Raw genomic sequence first — 15735 nt, forward strand, 5'->3', positions numbered from 1 at the left:
TAATTTTAAAAGATTGGGTTTTTTCCAAAGTGGTCAGACTGGGGTTCTTAACACATCCTTCCTCCCCTACCAGAAAGAGGAATGGGCATTCCACATAGACCACCACTTCCTTCTCCACTTTTGCCTTCCACCAAGTCCCTGTCACCACTACCACCACCACCACCATTTTAGATGCTTCCTGCTACACTAAAAATTTTTTGCTAAAAAATTAGTCATTTGTCTAGACAAACTAAGGGAAAATGAATAAATACACAAACTGGTTTAAACACCAATGGGCATTCTCAGATCCCTCTGCCACCCTCTATCTCCTCTTCTTCCTTTGTCCTCCTATATTTCTAGGCATTCTGGCCTTCACTTATGCATCCTCACTTGCTCTGTTGGACTTGAAAAGAAAACTGGGTATTTAATCATGATGACTGCTTTTGAAAATTTTAAACAGAAAACTTAATATTATTAACATCTGACAGATTCTATGCCCAGGTAGTATGTATAGAGAAAAACAATTTTTCTTAAAGCATTATACAAGTTAAATTATGAATGAACTATGAAAGAATAGGTGACTTTAAATCCTCTGATGAGGTTGAATATATGGTTATTCACTTTATTACTATGTTTTTATTAAATGTTATTCAGAAAAACTTTAGTTGATGATAAGAACTTATATTTGAGTCCAGTGTCATATATCCAAGAGTAATTGTTGTTATGTGTTAATAGTTTTCTTTTTGTCAAGTCCATTAACGTTTTTATTTATTTAATAATCTCTGAAATGGCAGAGATCTCCAAGGCCCCATGCAGCTCTGTAGTCATTTTGTGCATTAGTGAATTAGGCTTGGACTTGACTGATATTTAGAAAAACTTCTAGTCATTCATCACATTTGGCTGCTAGGTGGTAAATGTCCCCTAATTATTAGCTCTCCTCATTCTTTGAACCCTCTTGATTTACCTGACTTCCCATGAAAAGTTCCTCCTGCTCAGCCCACCCCAATTTTTGTCTGTGCTTTCTACCGTTTCCTTCTTCACTAGTGGGGAGGGAAGAAGGCCCTCCCACTCTCAGGCTTCACACGACTCTAAGCCAGCATCTAGTTCCGTTCAGTGTATCCTCAATGTTCATACTAGTCACCAATAAGCAGATAAGCAAATTTTATTTTACTATCTAGTAGTAAATCAATCTCTATACAAAGAAGATTATAGTTTTGCTTTTTAGCATTTTATTCATCATAAATAAAAACGTTACAGGATGTGTACCTTTGAATGTGATTGAGATGATCATACTTAATTCTATACTCAAATCTGCATTTCTGATCCACTGACTTTGTTTTTCTGTTTTCCTTTCCTGCTCACAATTTGGACAGGACATTCTTTGTTCCCCTTCCGACATCCTTCAGCTAAATCTCAGCGTTAAAAGAACTGTTGAAACACTACTTTCTCTTGGGGCACATTCAGAAGAATCCAGTTTTGTCTGTCTGTCTATCCAACTTCTGGGCTTTGTGGCATTTTATTGTACTTTAATGTTAACTCTCTGTATGCTTTATTACTGGGTCCTCCCCCTGTAGCTGAAAGATTGTGTTCCAGTGATTCTCCACTTCATTCCTGTACTTGGCAAAGGAGGTTTGTTGTTCACGAAGACACATTATTTACATATTTCTCCCTGTCCTGGCCTTCAGAGAGCTAACCTTAGTAGATAAGTCCTTCCAGGTCCAGGTGAGCAGCCTGTCACCTTAGTAAGCATTAATGATGGCTAACAGTGAATAAAGGACTAGCATTTTCTTTGCTGGTCATTTATCCATTCTCCTGCCCTATGGCCTTGTTTCTCTTATCATAAATGCCAGTGCATTTGTACTGATTCAATCCTGATTCTGTTGTCAGAAATGTGACACACAGAACTTTATTTCCAAATGACAAAATAAAATGCCCATCTGGCCATTTTTCCATATTTAACACTACTTGAGTATTAAAACTGTGAGTTACTGAGCATGAGGAAAACAGTGGCACCCTTCTGGATTGGGGGCACCTTGTCACTTATATTACAGCCCCGAAATCCTGAATTTGCCCTTAAAGATCTGTCTACAGCTACAATTTCTGGACATTGGAAGGTGCTGGCCATGTAATGTTAATAATTTTAAATTGGTCATAATGTTCAGTTTCAAGATCATATAGGTCCCTAAATTGCTGTTCTGAGCCAAAAATGTATATATGCAGTACACATCAAGCAGGAGTAGATACTTGTCCACAGTAACTTTGCTTGTTAAATGTAACTGAAGTTCACTTCTAGAATGCTATTTGGGATTTTTGTGAATTCTAATATATTTGAACCATCCTTATAGGTGAATTTGTATATAGGCTTTTGGGGAGATTAAATTGAAGCATTTGGCAGGTAAAGTACTCAGCTGCAGTCTTTGTTCTGTGCCCCCATCAATAAATATTGTCTCTCTTTCAGAATACTTAGTATATTAGCTAACAGACCTTATTCAGATTCTAATTCTCATAATGGTGTTTCTGAACCTTCAGAAATTTTCTGAACTCTGTTAACAAAAGTATGAAGGGAGATTGCAAGGAATGTAACATGCTGCTGAAGAATTCAGCCTGCGGGTCTGATTGCTTGGTTTTCTTCCACATTAAATAGGGCAGTTATTTTAACACTTTTAAAGACTGTGTAATGTTAATACCGAAATATTGAACACTGTGATAACCTCAGTTTTCTACAGTAGTGCCTTCCAGAGTTGGGGGGTTAGTTTGGGCTTGTTTTATATTTAAGATGTCTTAGTCAATGATTATTCTCAGAGTTTTGTCCCTTTAAAAAAATCACCTGTTAAAAAAACACACATGCTCATGTGTGGTTTAGGAAAGTAGTTGTGTATTGTCTTGAGAACACACACCATTCCCTCTAACCAGCTGGGAGTTAGTTGTGTCTCTAGAAAGCATGAGCCACTAAAAGTGTGAACCATGGGTCCGTACAGGTTACAGAGTGCTGCTGACAAGAGAGCCCCTAAACAGTCCTGAAGGAAATGCTTTTCCAGAAGATAAAACACCATGCAAGTTCATTTTTAAACACAGCTAAGCCATACTTGCAGTCCTTTTCAAAGTATTTATACAAAGTTGCTAAGTTCTATTCAGTCAAAAGATTACAATTACCTTGTTTTTATTAAAATATTTAAAAAAGAAAGTAATTAAGGAGCACAAGTACCAATAACTGCCTCAAAAATAAATACTTACTATATATTTTATTACAACTGGTTTTTTAAAATATTCTAGTAATATAGTGCCAATGGAAAGCAGAGAAAAATCCTGTTGTTTTCTTTAATAAATACTATAACTTCTCTTTTAATGGAACCAGAATTCTTTTTTGGAGAGCAATTTCTTTTTTCTTTTCTTTTTTTTTTTTTTCTGAATATTTAGCCTAAAGAGAAATACCAATGAAACTTTTTTTAAAATTGTAGATGGACACAATACCTTTATTTTGCTTATTTATTTTTATGAGGTGCTGAGGATCAAACCCAGTGCCTCACACAGCTGAGCCATAACCCCAGCCTTCCCAATGATAATTTTTATGGTTAAGAATTGCCTTTTTCTGTTCTCTGTTTACAAGAAAGAATTAACCAAACAAGTTAATGAGGCAAAAACAATTAGCAAACTTGTAAACACTTTTCACATATTGGTCATTATTAGTGACTAAGCTCTCATAATACCAGTGTAGTTAACCCATTAAATTCCAGGATATGATACACATTACCTTTTTAAATACAACTCCTTTTTAATTTTGTAATTCAGATTTCTAATTCAGACTGGGCCTTCTATGACCTATCCAAAATTAGGGGAAAGTTTCTCAAATCCATCTAAATCTCAAAAGAGTTTAGATACACTTATTTCTTCCATTTATCCCTGCCTGACCTGAGAACCCAGAATCAGAATTATAATGTAGCTAGTGGGCTTCCCTTTTTCATGCAGTCTAAGTTACATCATGAGCCATTTTGTATTCCCATGGCATGTAATCCCGAAAGTGCTTTCTCCTAAAATGTTGTATCTTTTTAGGCTTGAGCCATCTCATAATTTGGAATTTGTCTTATTATTTTTCACCTGCCTATTGGGCTTTTGCTTATCAGCAATAGAGGATATTGCTTTCACTCCATAGCATACTGTTCTTCCTCTTTTGTATGTATAAATGTATGCTGCTTCTCAATTTTCCAGTTTTGAAAATGTTCTGTGTGTACTTTTAGTTGTGTTAATAAAGTGACAGTGTCAGGCACCGTCTCTGTCTTAACTCATATTAACAGAGGTGAGTTTCTCAAGTACAGACTTTTCATATCTCACTTGATTATTATGAGGTAGAGAACTACTTATTTTTTACTTTTAGTTCTAGAAGTGATGTTCATCCTTTTTCTCTTTTGTTTTGTTTTATGTTACGTTGTCCCATTTCAGGAGCAATTATGTTTGCCTCTCCACATTTTAGAAGAGAAAGGTTTGAGCCAGGTGGCAGTGACTGTCCAGGCTCTCCTGGAACTTGCACCACCCAAGCAGCAGCAGCACCAACTATCTGCTGTTTAAGGACTCCCAGGACCTTGGCATTGGCCTGACCCAAACAAGGAGCAGGACAACGAGATTGCTGCTGTCAGCCGTCTGATACCAAACAAAGCTCTTAACGTGTTCTTAGAAGGAACTGTTTCCATGATTCCTACCAGGAATGTTTTACTTCATTTCTCCATTTTAGGGGAGGTTATGTCCATTTCCACTGATTTTTTTGTTTTTTGTTTTTTTTTTTTTTTTTGGTTTAGACCCAGTTGGTTTTCTCATATGAAACTTCTCATTATTGAGAACCCAACACTGAAGTCTAAACTGGCTGTGCTTTCCTAGAGGCTTATTTCAAACACCACAGCAAATACCTTCTAAGATATTTGGCTCTCTTGAAGGCACAGACATGCTATTATCTTTACCAGTTCCCAAGACATCTAGGGTTCACTGAATTCTAAACAGCTATGCATTTAGAATTTCCTGGAGCATTTGTTAAAATACAGATTCACATTCACTAGGTCTGGGGTGAGGCCTGGAAATCTGTATTTTGAACACATTCCCATTTTTAATTAGTGGAGACTTCTGCTCCAAGCTAGATAGTTGTGTGGTTCTGTGGGGGCACTGCCTGCCCCCTGTATTTTTCAGCCACATTTAAAAATCAAAAGCTGTATTATGATGACATAGACTATTCTGTTAAAGGCAAAATTCAAATAATATAGAAGGCCTAGATTTTAAATAGCTAAACAGAGAAACGATACTGTTGTATTTGAAGCCAGTGTACTAAGCCTCCCTCCAACTCCAGCCCATTACCACATCAACTTCTTCCTGAGGATGGTTCTATGTATCATCCTGCTATTATCTAAACAAATAAGCACTCTATCCTGGGATTCCAAGTCCTTAAGCTGGTAACATGTACCACTCTGAATCATTTGCATGAACTTCAATGAGCCACCCTTAGCCCCAAGCTGCTCCCAGGACACCTGGACCTGCAGACACATTCCAGTCACAGCAGTGTAATACATCCAGCTCCCCATCTAATGGAAGATTATGAAAAAGCAAATGAAAAGGAAGAAAAAAGCCACATTCTTTATATTCTTACAGGTTAACTGCGAGTTTCCATGACTGAAAGAAAGCACTTAGGGCATCTTAAAAACTGCTTCCTGTCTTTGTCTTACCCTCACTGAGCTCCACCATTAGTGCCTTATATACCCAATTGTGGGTGGAGGGAAAGGGCCACTGGCTCACACAACACAAAACTAGGAGCCTTTAATTCAAGTTTAAACCACATAGGTTTTTCTTCCCTGTATTTTGAGCCCTTTTTAGTTGTCAGCGATATCTTGTTGTCAGCGATATCTTTTGGTGTTGACTGCCTTTGTAAACCAGATAAATAGAGTAAGTAAAGATACTAGTTATATAATGATTTTTTTCTCTACTTATTAACTATTTTGGATTTTCTTTATCATTGCATGCATTTAACATAAATGTTTTCCTTCTTTATCATGTGAATGCAGCATCTAATAGTTTTGGACAAAATCCCTTTTGAGTATTTGGTCAAAATAATGTTTGTTTTTTCCTTATTCCTGCACAGATTTGTGTTCATTAGAACATTACCATTTTGTCCAAGTTTAAAATCATGTACCATAGCCGGGCACAGTGGTGCACGCCTGTAATCCCTGTAGTTTGGGAGACTGAGACAGGAGGATTCAAAATTCAAGACCAGCCTTAGCAACTTAGCAAGGCCCTAAGCAACTTAGTGAGATCCTGTCTCAAAAATCAAAAGGGCTGGGGTTGTAGCTCAGGAGCAAAGTATCCCTGGGTTCAGTCTCCAATACCAAAAAATATATATGCACACACACATATGTATGTATGTGTATACATGTATATGTATACAACACAAAACCAGGAGCCTTTAATTCAAGTTTAAACCACATAAGTATGTATACATTCATACATATACATATATACACACAAATGTATATACATATGTATTTTGCACTGGATATATATGGATATGTTACATATATACATAAAACACCTAAACTCCAAAGCCCAATCCTTCGAGGTCCTCACAGAACAAAAGTAAAAATGTCTTATAAGTGCTTAAGCCAGACCCCATTAGAGTTACAATTCCAAATAGACTCACCAACCATATAACTTGTTTAGAGTTTAGCTGTATTTTTTAACTATAGATATTTTTCCTTCTAGTCAACGTTGAACCATTAAACCTCAGTACAATCTCCAAATTGTAGACTTTAACATATTATATGGTGCATAAGTATAGAAGACATTACATAATGTAGCACTTGCAATATCTGCAACTAATTTTTCTATAGGAATAAGTGGAGCTAGATTTCAACTTATTTCAGATTTTGCACATAATATGAAACCTTGATGTATTTTTATCAAACTAATTCAAATTTGTATTTGAATTATTAGAAAAAATGATGTACAGTTTTGACTGAGAATGAAGAAAAATATCAAGTATTGAATTTTTTCTGTGTTAGCATGCAAAAATCATGGCATTTTTGTTGGAGAATTTTTGTATACTTTTTCATTTGTACCTTTTGATTTTAAACTGGGAAGAACAATTCAGTTTAACATTCAACCTTGCTAGACTCCAATGTAAGATGAAAGTAGCCTTGTCACACTCCTTCCTAACCTGAAGCAGTGACCTTCCCACTACTGGAAGTGTGAACAGGCCAAGTCCTACCTGGTACAGCCCTTGCCACCTACAGAGATTTTATGTCAGCAGTTTCCAGGGTTCGAAATGCATCTCTGCTTAAACACTCCAAACCAATATTCTCTTGTAATAACTAGGTCTGGAAACAACTCGTGGGAGGAGGGGATTTTATCTGGCTAGAATACAGAGTAGGAAAAGGCTTAGTAGTAGGTCACTTTCTTTAACAGCTTTCTAAAATACAGCCTTACACCTAATCAAGGAGTCTATAATTTCTCTTGCTTCCTCCAGTCAGCAGTGACTAATGATGTGTGATGATACTGATGAGTCTGATGAATTTTTTTTAAACTAAATTCTTAAGTGGTTATAGAAATGAAGGAAAACATGGATATTTAGAAGCCTTTTTTATATACACATTGCAGTGAGATGGTTTACAGCAGATTTCATTTTATTTCTGAAAATGTTACAAACATGTAATTAGTAAAAGATTTTGTAAAACATTGTCCTATATTTGTATGTAAATATATTGCATAAGTTCTAAGTATAAATATGTCAATATCATGTATGTTATTTTAAATTGCCTGTATGTCACCTTATACATTGACATTAAAATAAAAACCAACACTTTAGTAACTTGTAATAAACATTTGAAAGTGTGCATATCTAAAGTAGCTTGGTTTCTTTGGCAAAGAAGAATCAAGGAAAGGGTGTCTCTAAATTCCCTGAAGGAACACCAATGAACATAATTTTATTAAAATAGGCCTTTGAAATTAAAATTTACTTTCCTAAGGAAGTGGAGATATCAAGACTTCCCTATAATTAGAGCTGGACAGAAGGATTAATTCATGAAATATGTGACACATTAGGACAACTTTCCTCTCAGAAATGATCAGCTGCACTGTATCCAATATTTTGTTTTAATTAATCAAGGCAAGAATGACCTCATGGTCTCATTGTTTGTTTGTTTTGTGGTGCTGGAGATTGAACCCAGGGCCTTGTTCATGCAAGGCAAGCACCCTACCAACTGAGCTATGTCCCCAGCCCTGTCTTATTGTTTTTTAAGAGGGAGAATGACAGCTTTACTATGTGTCAGGCATAGGCTGGGTTTTTACATACTGCAAATTAGTCTTCCAGAAAACCTATGCCTCATCTTTACCATTTGTGGGCTATGTATTCTAACATTCCACTTCAATCTTGTATTTATAACTTATATCCCTACTTATTCCCAGAAAAGCTGTGGGAACAGTTTATCATAAGGTGTATATTCCATGCCACCACCAGCCATGAAAACACTAAAGTGATAATAAAAAATGTAAAGAGAGGAATCAACACTCATTATATTTTAACATGTGTATGTTATGCTACATAACTTTATAAAAGATCACCTTGTAATTTCTGCAAATACTTCACTTTCGCTCATATGAGTTTTTTTCACTTTAGACAAATTAGAAAAAAATCAGAATCTGAGACATTACAGGAATTACTGAAGTTTTAATGCATCACTGTAACCAAGCCCAAGAACTCTTTCTGGTGAGAAGACCAAGATCTTCACAAGTCTACTCAAAACTGTTCTTCACATCAAAATCAAAATATGAAGAAACACAAATTCAATAGCTAATTCACGATTGAAAACTAATACAAAGTGAAATTATCTGGCGATCTGCATAAACTGTTGTTTATGTCTGTATAAACAACCTGAAGTGAAGTATTTGTGATGGCCAAGTCTTCCTTCTCATCTCCAGAACATCACAGGAAAGGATAAAAGGTGGCTTTTTCACTTCTTGCCTCTTCGTTTGTCCTTGTCTTTACCTTTACCTTTACCTTTACCTTTACCTTTACCTTTACCTTTACCTTTTGCATCCTTGCTATCATCTTTGTCTTTAGGCATTTTAAAACTTCCAATTTCCCTCCTTACCACAGTGCCTCGCCACCATGCCTGGAGCTAGAAGAGAAATGGGAAGAAGTACAACTCAGTATGCCTGACTCTCCGAAGGGGATTGTTCAACACAGTAACCTATATCAGAGTGGTTTCCATCTGAAACATGGAAGTTGCAGGCACACTATCATTACTAATGCTCCCATACTGTGCAGGACTCAGAGCTTCAGCCATGGCCTCAAAAGCGAAGTTCTTCTGGAGTAAAATTAAATCAGATTAGGCCAGTTGTTCCTTCATATCAGAAACATGACTCCCTGGTACTGCTTCCCTTATGAAGGTCCAAGCTTCCCATACCTAACAATGACTTGATCCAAAAGGGATGTTAGACTCTGTCAAAAATGTATGAATAAGTCTAGACAACTTTAATAGACTTCCTGGTATTTTGTCTTTTGGGGGGGTTTCTTGTTTTGTTTTCTTTCTTTGTAGTGTTGAATGGGAATTGAACTCAGGGCCTTGCACATACTGGGTAAGTGCTGTACCACTGAGCTACATCTTCAACCCTTTGTTATTTTGAAAGTCTTGTTAAATTGCTGAGACTGGCCTCAAACTTGTGATCCTCCTGCCTCAGCCTCCTAAGGAGCTGGGATTACCGGCATGCACCACTACATCCATTCTTATCTTTAGGAATTCACTAAAGGGTCAATCCTCTTATTTTCAAAAAGAATTTAAAGCCAGGTGTGGTGACATAAACCTATAATCCCAGTGACTCGGGAGGCTGAGGCAAGATTATTATATGTTCAAAGCCAGTCTCAGCAACTTAGTGAAGGCCTAAGCAACTTAGGGATTCAATTCCTAGGACCAAAAATAAAGTCTAAACTACTTTATTTTTTGGAGGGTACCAGGGATTGAAATCAGGGGCATCAACCACTGAGCCACATCCCCAACCCTATTTTGTATTTTATTTAGAGACAGGGTCTCCTTGAGTTGCTTAGCACCTCACTGTTGCTGAGGCTGGCTTTGAACTCAGGATCCTCCTGCCTTAGCTTCCTGAGCCACAAGGATTACAGGTGTGTACCACCACACCCAGCTTAAGCTACTTTAAAATCAGACTAACCCCTAAGAACTAGGAGTAAATCTACTAATTAAAACAAAAGTAGTCTCCAGCTAGTTCTTACATTTATACTCTAAAAGAATTTTGACAAATTGGAAAACCCCATAGAAGCTTGATAAATACTTGCTAATTATACATCTTGGGTATGGATATCTGAATGTCCTTTACAGCTTCCTTTTTTAGTGCATCCTCTAATATATAAGCCAAACTATAGTTTGCCCCCTAGGCTCTTGGCAGATGCTCCTCTTTCAGAGAGATAGATGATTCTCCAGACAGCAGTTTCAGTCCAGCTGATCATATTTTATATTACAGTTTTATTGAAAATATTTCCCAGAATCTGTGACCTTCTAATTTTGTCATTACTAACATACACAAAAGTTCATATATAACTAAAATATCTCTTCTCTAACCTGCTTGTCTCTTTTTTTGAAAGCAGCTTATATCAGAACATAGCAAATAGTCTCTGCTTATTTATAAACATCTTTTGAGAAACAATAGGCGATTCAAAAGAATCACTGTGTCAAGAACTGGTTTTGGTTAGAAGTAGTATTCCCAAATTTGCCCTGTGGATCTAGGTTTTGCTCCCACTGCCAACCACCTATCTCTTTTGCCCTAGAGTAAGAGCTGTGGTGTGTCCTTTTCTAAGTCACCTGTCTCCCTGTTCTGCTCTATGGACTATTGACAAATTCTAATAAAAACAAAAAGCCTTGTTTCTCTTCAGATCTGTTCCATAGAAAGCTGCTGTGTATTTGATAATGGATGAGAATGCTTTCATTCCTACACCAGCTGTGGCACTGACATGACCCCAAAATGCTAACAACAGTTTTCTACCTTTATGGCACTCCTCAATTCCAATTCATCCTGTTCTATCTTCTTCCTGGTCTTCTCCTTTTCTATACGATCTTCAATGATGACCTGTTCATATTCCCTTATCTACAAAAGCAGACATTAATCATATGTTACAGTATGGTCTTGACTAAGCTATTGGCCCAGTCAACTCTGTACTTTTAATAGATCTAAACATAAACCAAAGGAAAAAAACTTCCTAGATTCTTAGGATATTTACATTAAATTTTTTTCACTTTGATATTTTAAATTTAAAAATCTTTCAGAAAAGTAAAATAATAATTAACTCAAATGTGTAAATAGTGACCTCAAAATAATGAGTTTTTTTAAAAAAAAAATGGTATAATATGCATATTCAAATGGCTCTTTTAAAAAGAGAAGTTTAGGAACCTCTACACTCATTCATTAATAAAAACATAAGAAAGCTTTTTAGAAATCAGAGAAATTCAAAATGGGGAAGAGAGGAAGAGCATGAGAAGATTACCTCTACATAGGGAAGAGGGGTGGGAGGGAAAGGGAGGGAAAAAAGGAACTGCATGGATGGTGGAAGGAGACCCTCATTGTTATACAAAATATATGTATGAAGATGTGAGGGGGAAAAAAAGAATAGCGTTACCCTAGATTAGGTAGAGAGAAGTGATGGGAGGGGAGGGGAGGGGTTGGGGAGATAGGAAGGATAGTAGAATGAAACAGACATTATTATTACTGTGTGTATATATGTGAATGCATGACCAATGTGATTTCTGTATACTCAGAAAAATGAGATATTGTATCCTATGTGATTCAAATGTATGATATGTCAAGGTCATTGTACTGTCATGTGTAACCAATTAAGACAAAAAAATTTAAAAAAAAGAAATCAGTTATAAATTGTCTTCAGAGACCATAAAGTAGAAGTAATAGTACAATATCTATGTATTTTGCAGAGTTGTGGGGTTTAAGCAAGTTGTATTTAAGACAGCCACAACAGTCAGTGCCTGAAACGGAGTAAGCACTATACAAATACTAGCTGTTATTACTGTCCATCATCACCATCATCATCCTCTAAGGACAGTCCTACCAAGTTTACATGCACACCTCTACCTGACAAAAAAAAAAGCATCCCCAACTACTGTAGCTTAGCTACCACCACTTCTCGGACCACCTGTCCACTTCTTCCTTACCATCTTCGCTAGGTCTTGAAGGTGTGTTAAGTCACTGGCCTTTGCAGCCTTGAGAGCATTTAATTCATTCTGTTTCATTTCTGTGTCTTTATCAAATTTTTCCATCCAGAATTCCAGTTTCTCCTCAAGTTTCTATTTGGAAAGAACATTAAAACATGGTTTCTACCAGATACAAAACAGTATATACTTTATGATGTCATTTATATAAGATTCAAGAAAAAAATAACTTTTCTATAGTGACAGAAAATAGAACAATGGTTACTTATCTGGGGATGGATGCTTTATTGTTTGGAAATGCGGCATGAGGGAGACCTCTGGGATGCTGTTTCTCTGAATCTATCTGGTGGTTACATGGGTGAATATATGTAAATGTAAAATTATACTCTCAATATTTGTGCACTTTACTGTATATTATTCGATTAAAAATAGAAGGAGGACGTTCCTGATATCTGGGAAAGGGAAGTTGCAGTGAAAAAAAAAAAAAAAAAAGAAAAAAGTAAGTAGCAAATTCTCTAGGATAAAGAATGACATCAGATGTCTCTTTGACTGACAACACTAAATACTAGTCAAGAAGACTGCAATGTCTTCAAAATTCTAAAAGAAATGAATATGAGTCTAAGATAATATACCTAGAACCTAGCATTGAAATGTGATGGAAAGATGATACCTCATTTCTGAAAGGTATTCAAAGATGCACTGTTGCAAAAGAAAATGAAAGAGATATGTATAAGAAACAGAAACTGTATATTTAAGCTATTTGCCACCAGTTAGATACTAAGAGTGGACATCCTTGTCTTTCCCCAGATTTTAAAGGAAATGCTTTCAGTTTTCCCCCATTTACTATGAAGTTGGCTTTGAGTTTTTCATTATACCCTTTATGATGTCCTAGTTTCTTCAGTGTTTTTATCATGAATAGGTGTTGAATTTTTGTCAAACACTTTCTCTGTATCTCTTTAGAGATTAGGTGATTTTGTCCTAACTTGTATTTATGTGATGAATTACACTTATTGATCTACATATGTTAAACCATCCTTGCATCTCTGAGATAAAACCAACTTTGTCCACTCTCACTACTCCTATTTAATATAGTGGTAGAAATTCTAGCCAGAGCAATTAAGCAAGGAAATAAAAGTGCATCCTTGTTTCAGCTAGCTGAATCCCTGTTTATTTGCTCTATGATGTACACTAAATTTGGGGGCTTTTGACCCCCCCCCTTTCAATCCTTATCAGCTACCACCGGATTTTGCAGTGACATCATTTACCACCAACTGGTCTGGTGGTCTCCACCCTGACCTTCTCGCCTTTTCCTCTTATCAGGTGAGGACAGCCTGCCAGGGGCTTCACTCTGTTATCAGAGTGGGGGGAAGTAACTTGCCTGAGGGCATACTGGAGGGCTCTGTGAGTGTGCCTGCAGGTCTTTTAAAATGAAGTTTTTAAAATGGAGTTGCTTAGGCTCAGGACTAAGGCCATCCTAACAGGACTGCACATTAGTACAATCACTATGGAAATCAGTATGGCGGTTTCTCAAAAGACTAGGCGTGGAATCACCACATGACCCAGCTATACCACTCCTTAGTATTTATCCTAAAGAATTGAAATCATCATATTAAAATGATACATGCATGTCTATGTTTATAGAAGCACAATTCACAATAACCAAACTATGGAATCAGCCTCGGTGTCTGTCAATGGATAAATGAACAAAGAAAATGTGGTAGATATTTACAATGGAGTTTTATTCAGCCATAAATAAAAATGGAACTATGTAATTTGCAGGACAATGGACAGAACTAGGGACAGTTATGTTAAGGTCAAAAATCATGTTTGAGGGCTGGAGTTGAGGCTCAGTAGTAGAGCACTTGCCTCACGCATGTGAGGCACTGGGTTTGATTCTCAGCACCGAATATAAATAAATGAATAAAGGTCCATCAACAAATTATATATATATAATATATGTATATAATATATTATTGAACTTGTGATCTCTCTATCTTTTAGCCTCCTAAATAGTTGGGATTATAGGCATGTACCACCATATCCAATTTATAATATCTTCTTGTTTTTTTATTATACATATATAAATAAAGTCATGTTTGAGGCAGGCTCCTGGCGGTGCCACTTCTGACATCAATGCAAACCTGAAGAAAAAGTTTCTTCCTCAGAAGCCATGGCATATTAGTTATACAGAAATACCACTTTGGGGAACAGTCTTCAGGAGAGCCTAGATGAGCTCATATAGTCTCAACAGATCACCCCCCCGAACTTGCCCTTCAAGTTCTGCTTCAGTTTGATGAGGCTATAAATTATCATTGGCTCAGAGGGTCAGGAACAGAGTCAATTTCAGAGGTTTTATAAATACATACATATTCTGCGATAATGTGTAGACTTTTGTATTGCATGATGTTGAATTCAGAGAGGTGACAGAACTTATTAAAATGGATAAAGTGAAAATTGTAGCCTGTGATGGTAAAAATACTGGCTCCAATACTACAGAATAAATAGAAAAAAATGGACTTTTTCATGCCATCTTCTGTTATTATTCATCATTTTTTGAAGAGAAGCAGAGACTTTTTTAAAATTTATTCTAGCATTGCATAAATGATTACACTGTACTGTACTATGAGAGAATTCCAGCAAAAAGAAGCTTGTAACTATATTCTCTTACATTACCATTGTTATATAGCATAAAGAAACATAACTTTTTTTAATGGCAAATCAAAAGTTGTTGCCTTCTTAAGAACATTCTTTTATAAACTCATTTTTTAAAAAAGAATCAGGGGCTGGGGTTGTGGCTCAGTTGTAGAGCGCTCGCCTAGCTTGCACGAGGCATTGGGTTCAATCCTCAGCACCACGTAAAAATAAAACAAAGATATTGTGTCCACCTACAACTAAAAAATAAATATTAAAAACTTATTTAAAAAAAGAATCATATGTTTTCTTTCATGTGGAAGCTAGGGAAGGAAAAGGGAAAGGATTGGGGGGTGGATTCCCCATGAAAAGGGAAGATTAGAACAGAGCAAAGGGATAATGGAGGAGGAAGAGGGGAGTTGGGGGAAGTGCTGGGGAGTGACACTGGCCTAATTATATATATTGTGTGCATGTACGAATTTGTACAAAAAAATTCCCACCATTATGTACAATGTACAACTATAATGCACCAACAAAAATGAATAATAAAAAAACAAGAAGATATTATAAATTGGATATGGTGGTGCATGCCTGTAATCCCAACTATTTAGGAGGCTAAAAGACAGGGAGATCACAAGTTCAAGGCTGGTTTTGGCAATTTAGCAAGACCCTGTCTCAAAATAAAATAAAAGGGGCTGGGTGTTTGGCTCAGTGTTAGATGACCTCTGGGTTCAATCCCCAGTATCACCAAAAAAAAAATTAATTTAAAAATATTATAGTTATGAGTGTTCATATTCTAATAATATTTTGGAATATTAGAAAGTGAAAATGATCCAACACATGGAAAAACTGATAGATCCACAATTATCTTAGGAAGCTATTTTTCTGAAATCAATAGCTCAAGTAGACCAAAATAAGTAATATGAAG

The 15735-nt window shown here is 36.3% G+C and overlaps 2 protein-coding genes and 1 pseudogene across 13 annotated transcripts in view; 2 read left to right on the forward strand and 1 right to left on the reverse strand.

Annotated features, from left to right (window-relative positions):
- The window catches only part of Lrch3 (leucine rich repeats and calponin homology domain containing 3), a 165863-nt gene that overhangs the window by 116528 nt on the left and 33600 nt on the right, over positions 1-15735 (forward strand). For 7 of the 11 annotated variants that reach the window (XM_076868926.1, XM_076868931.1, XM_076868929.1 and 4 more), the window contains one exon: positions 1353-4507. The exons of 1 other annotated variant lie outside the window; for it this stretch is intronic. In XM_076868926.1, the coding sequence (XP_076725041.1) occupies positions 1353-1553 (201 nt within the window). In that variant the 3' untranslated portion in view covers positions 1554-4507. Of the gene's footprint in view, positions 1-1352; positions 7802-15735 lie in introns of those variants that run through there. 3 more of the 11 variants (XM_076868930.1, XM_076868935.1, XM_076868933.1) reach the window with 1 other exon arrangement.
- The window catches only part of Drc9 (dynein regulatory complex subunit 9), a 45009-nt gene continuing 37941 nt past the window's right edge, over positions 8668-15735 (reverse strand). For both annotated transcript variants that reach the window (XM_076868938.1, XM_076868937.1), the window contains 3 exons: positions 12180-12311; positions 11002-11103; positions 8668-9125 (listed from right to left, as the gene is read on the reverse strand). In XM_076868938.1, coding sequence (XP_076725053.1) covers positions 8958-9125; positions 11002-11103; positions 12180-12311 — 402 coding nt within the window. In that variant the 3' untranslated portion in view covers positions 8668-8957. The remainder of the gene's footprint in view (positions 9126-11001; positions 11104-12179; positions 12312-15735) is intronic.
- On the forward strand, positions 14347-14682 carry LOC143408848 (transcription initiation factor IIA subunit 2 pseudogene; annotated as a pseudogene).

Source organism: Callospermophilus lateralis, chromosome 10 (genome assembly GCF_048772815.1).
Source record: "Callospermophilus lateralis isolate mCalLat2 chromosome 10, mCalLat2.hap1, whole genome shotgun sequence".
NCBI lineage: Eukaryota > Metazoa > Chordata > Mammalia > Rodentia > Sciuridae > Callospermophilus > Callospermophilus lateralis.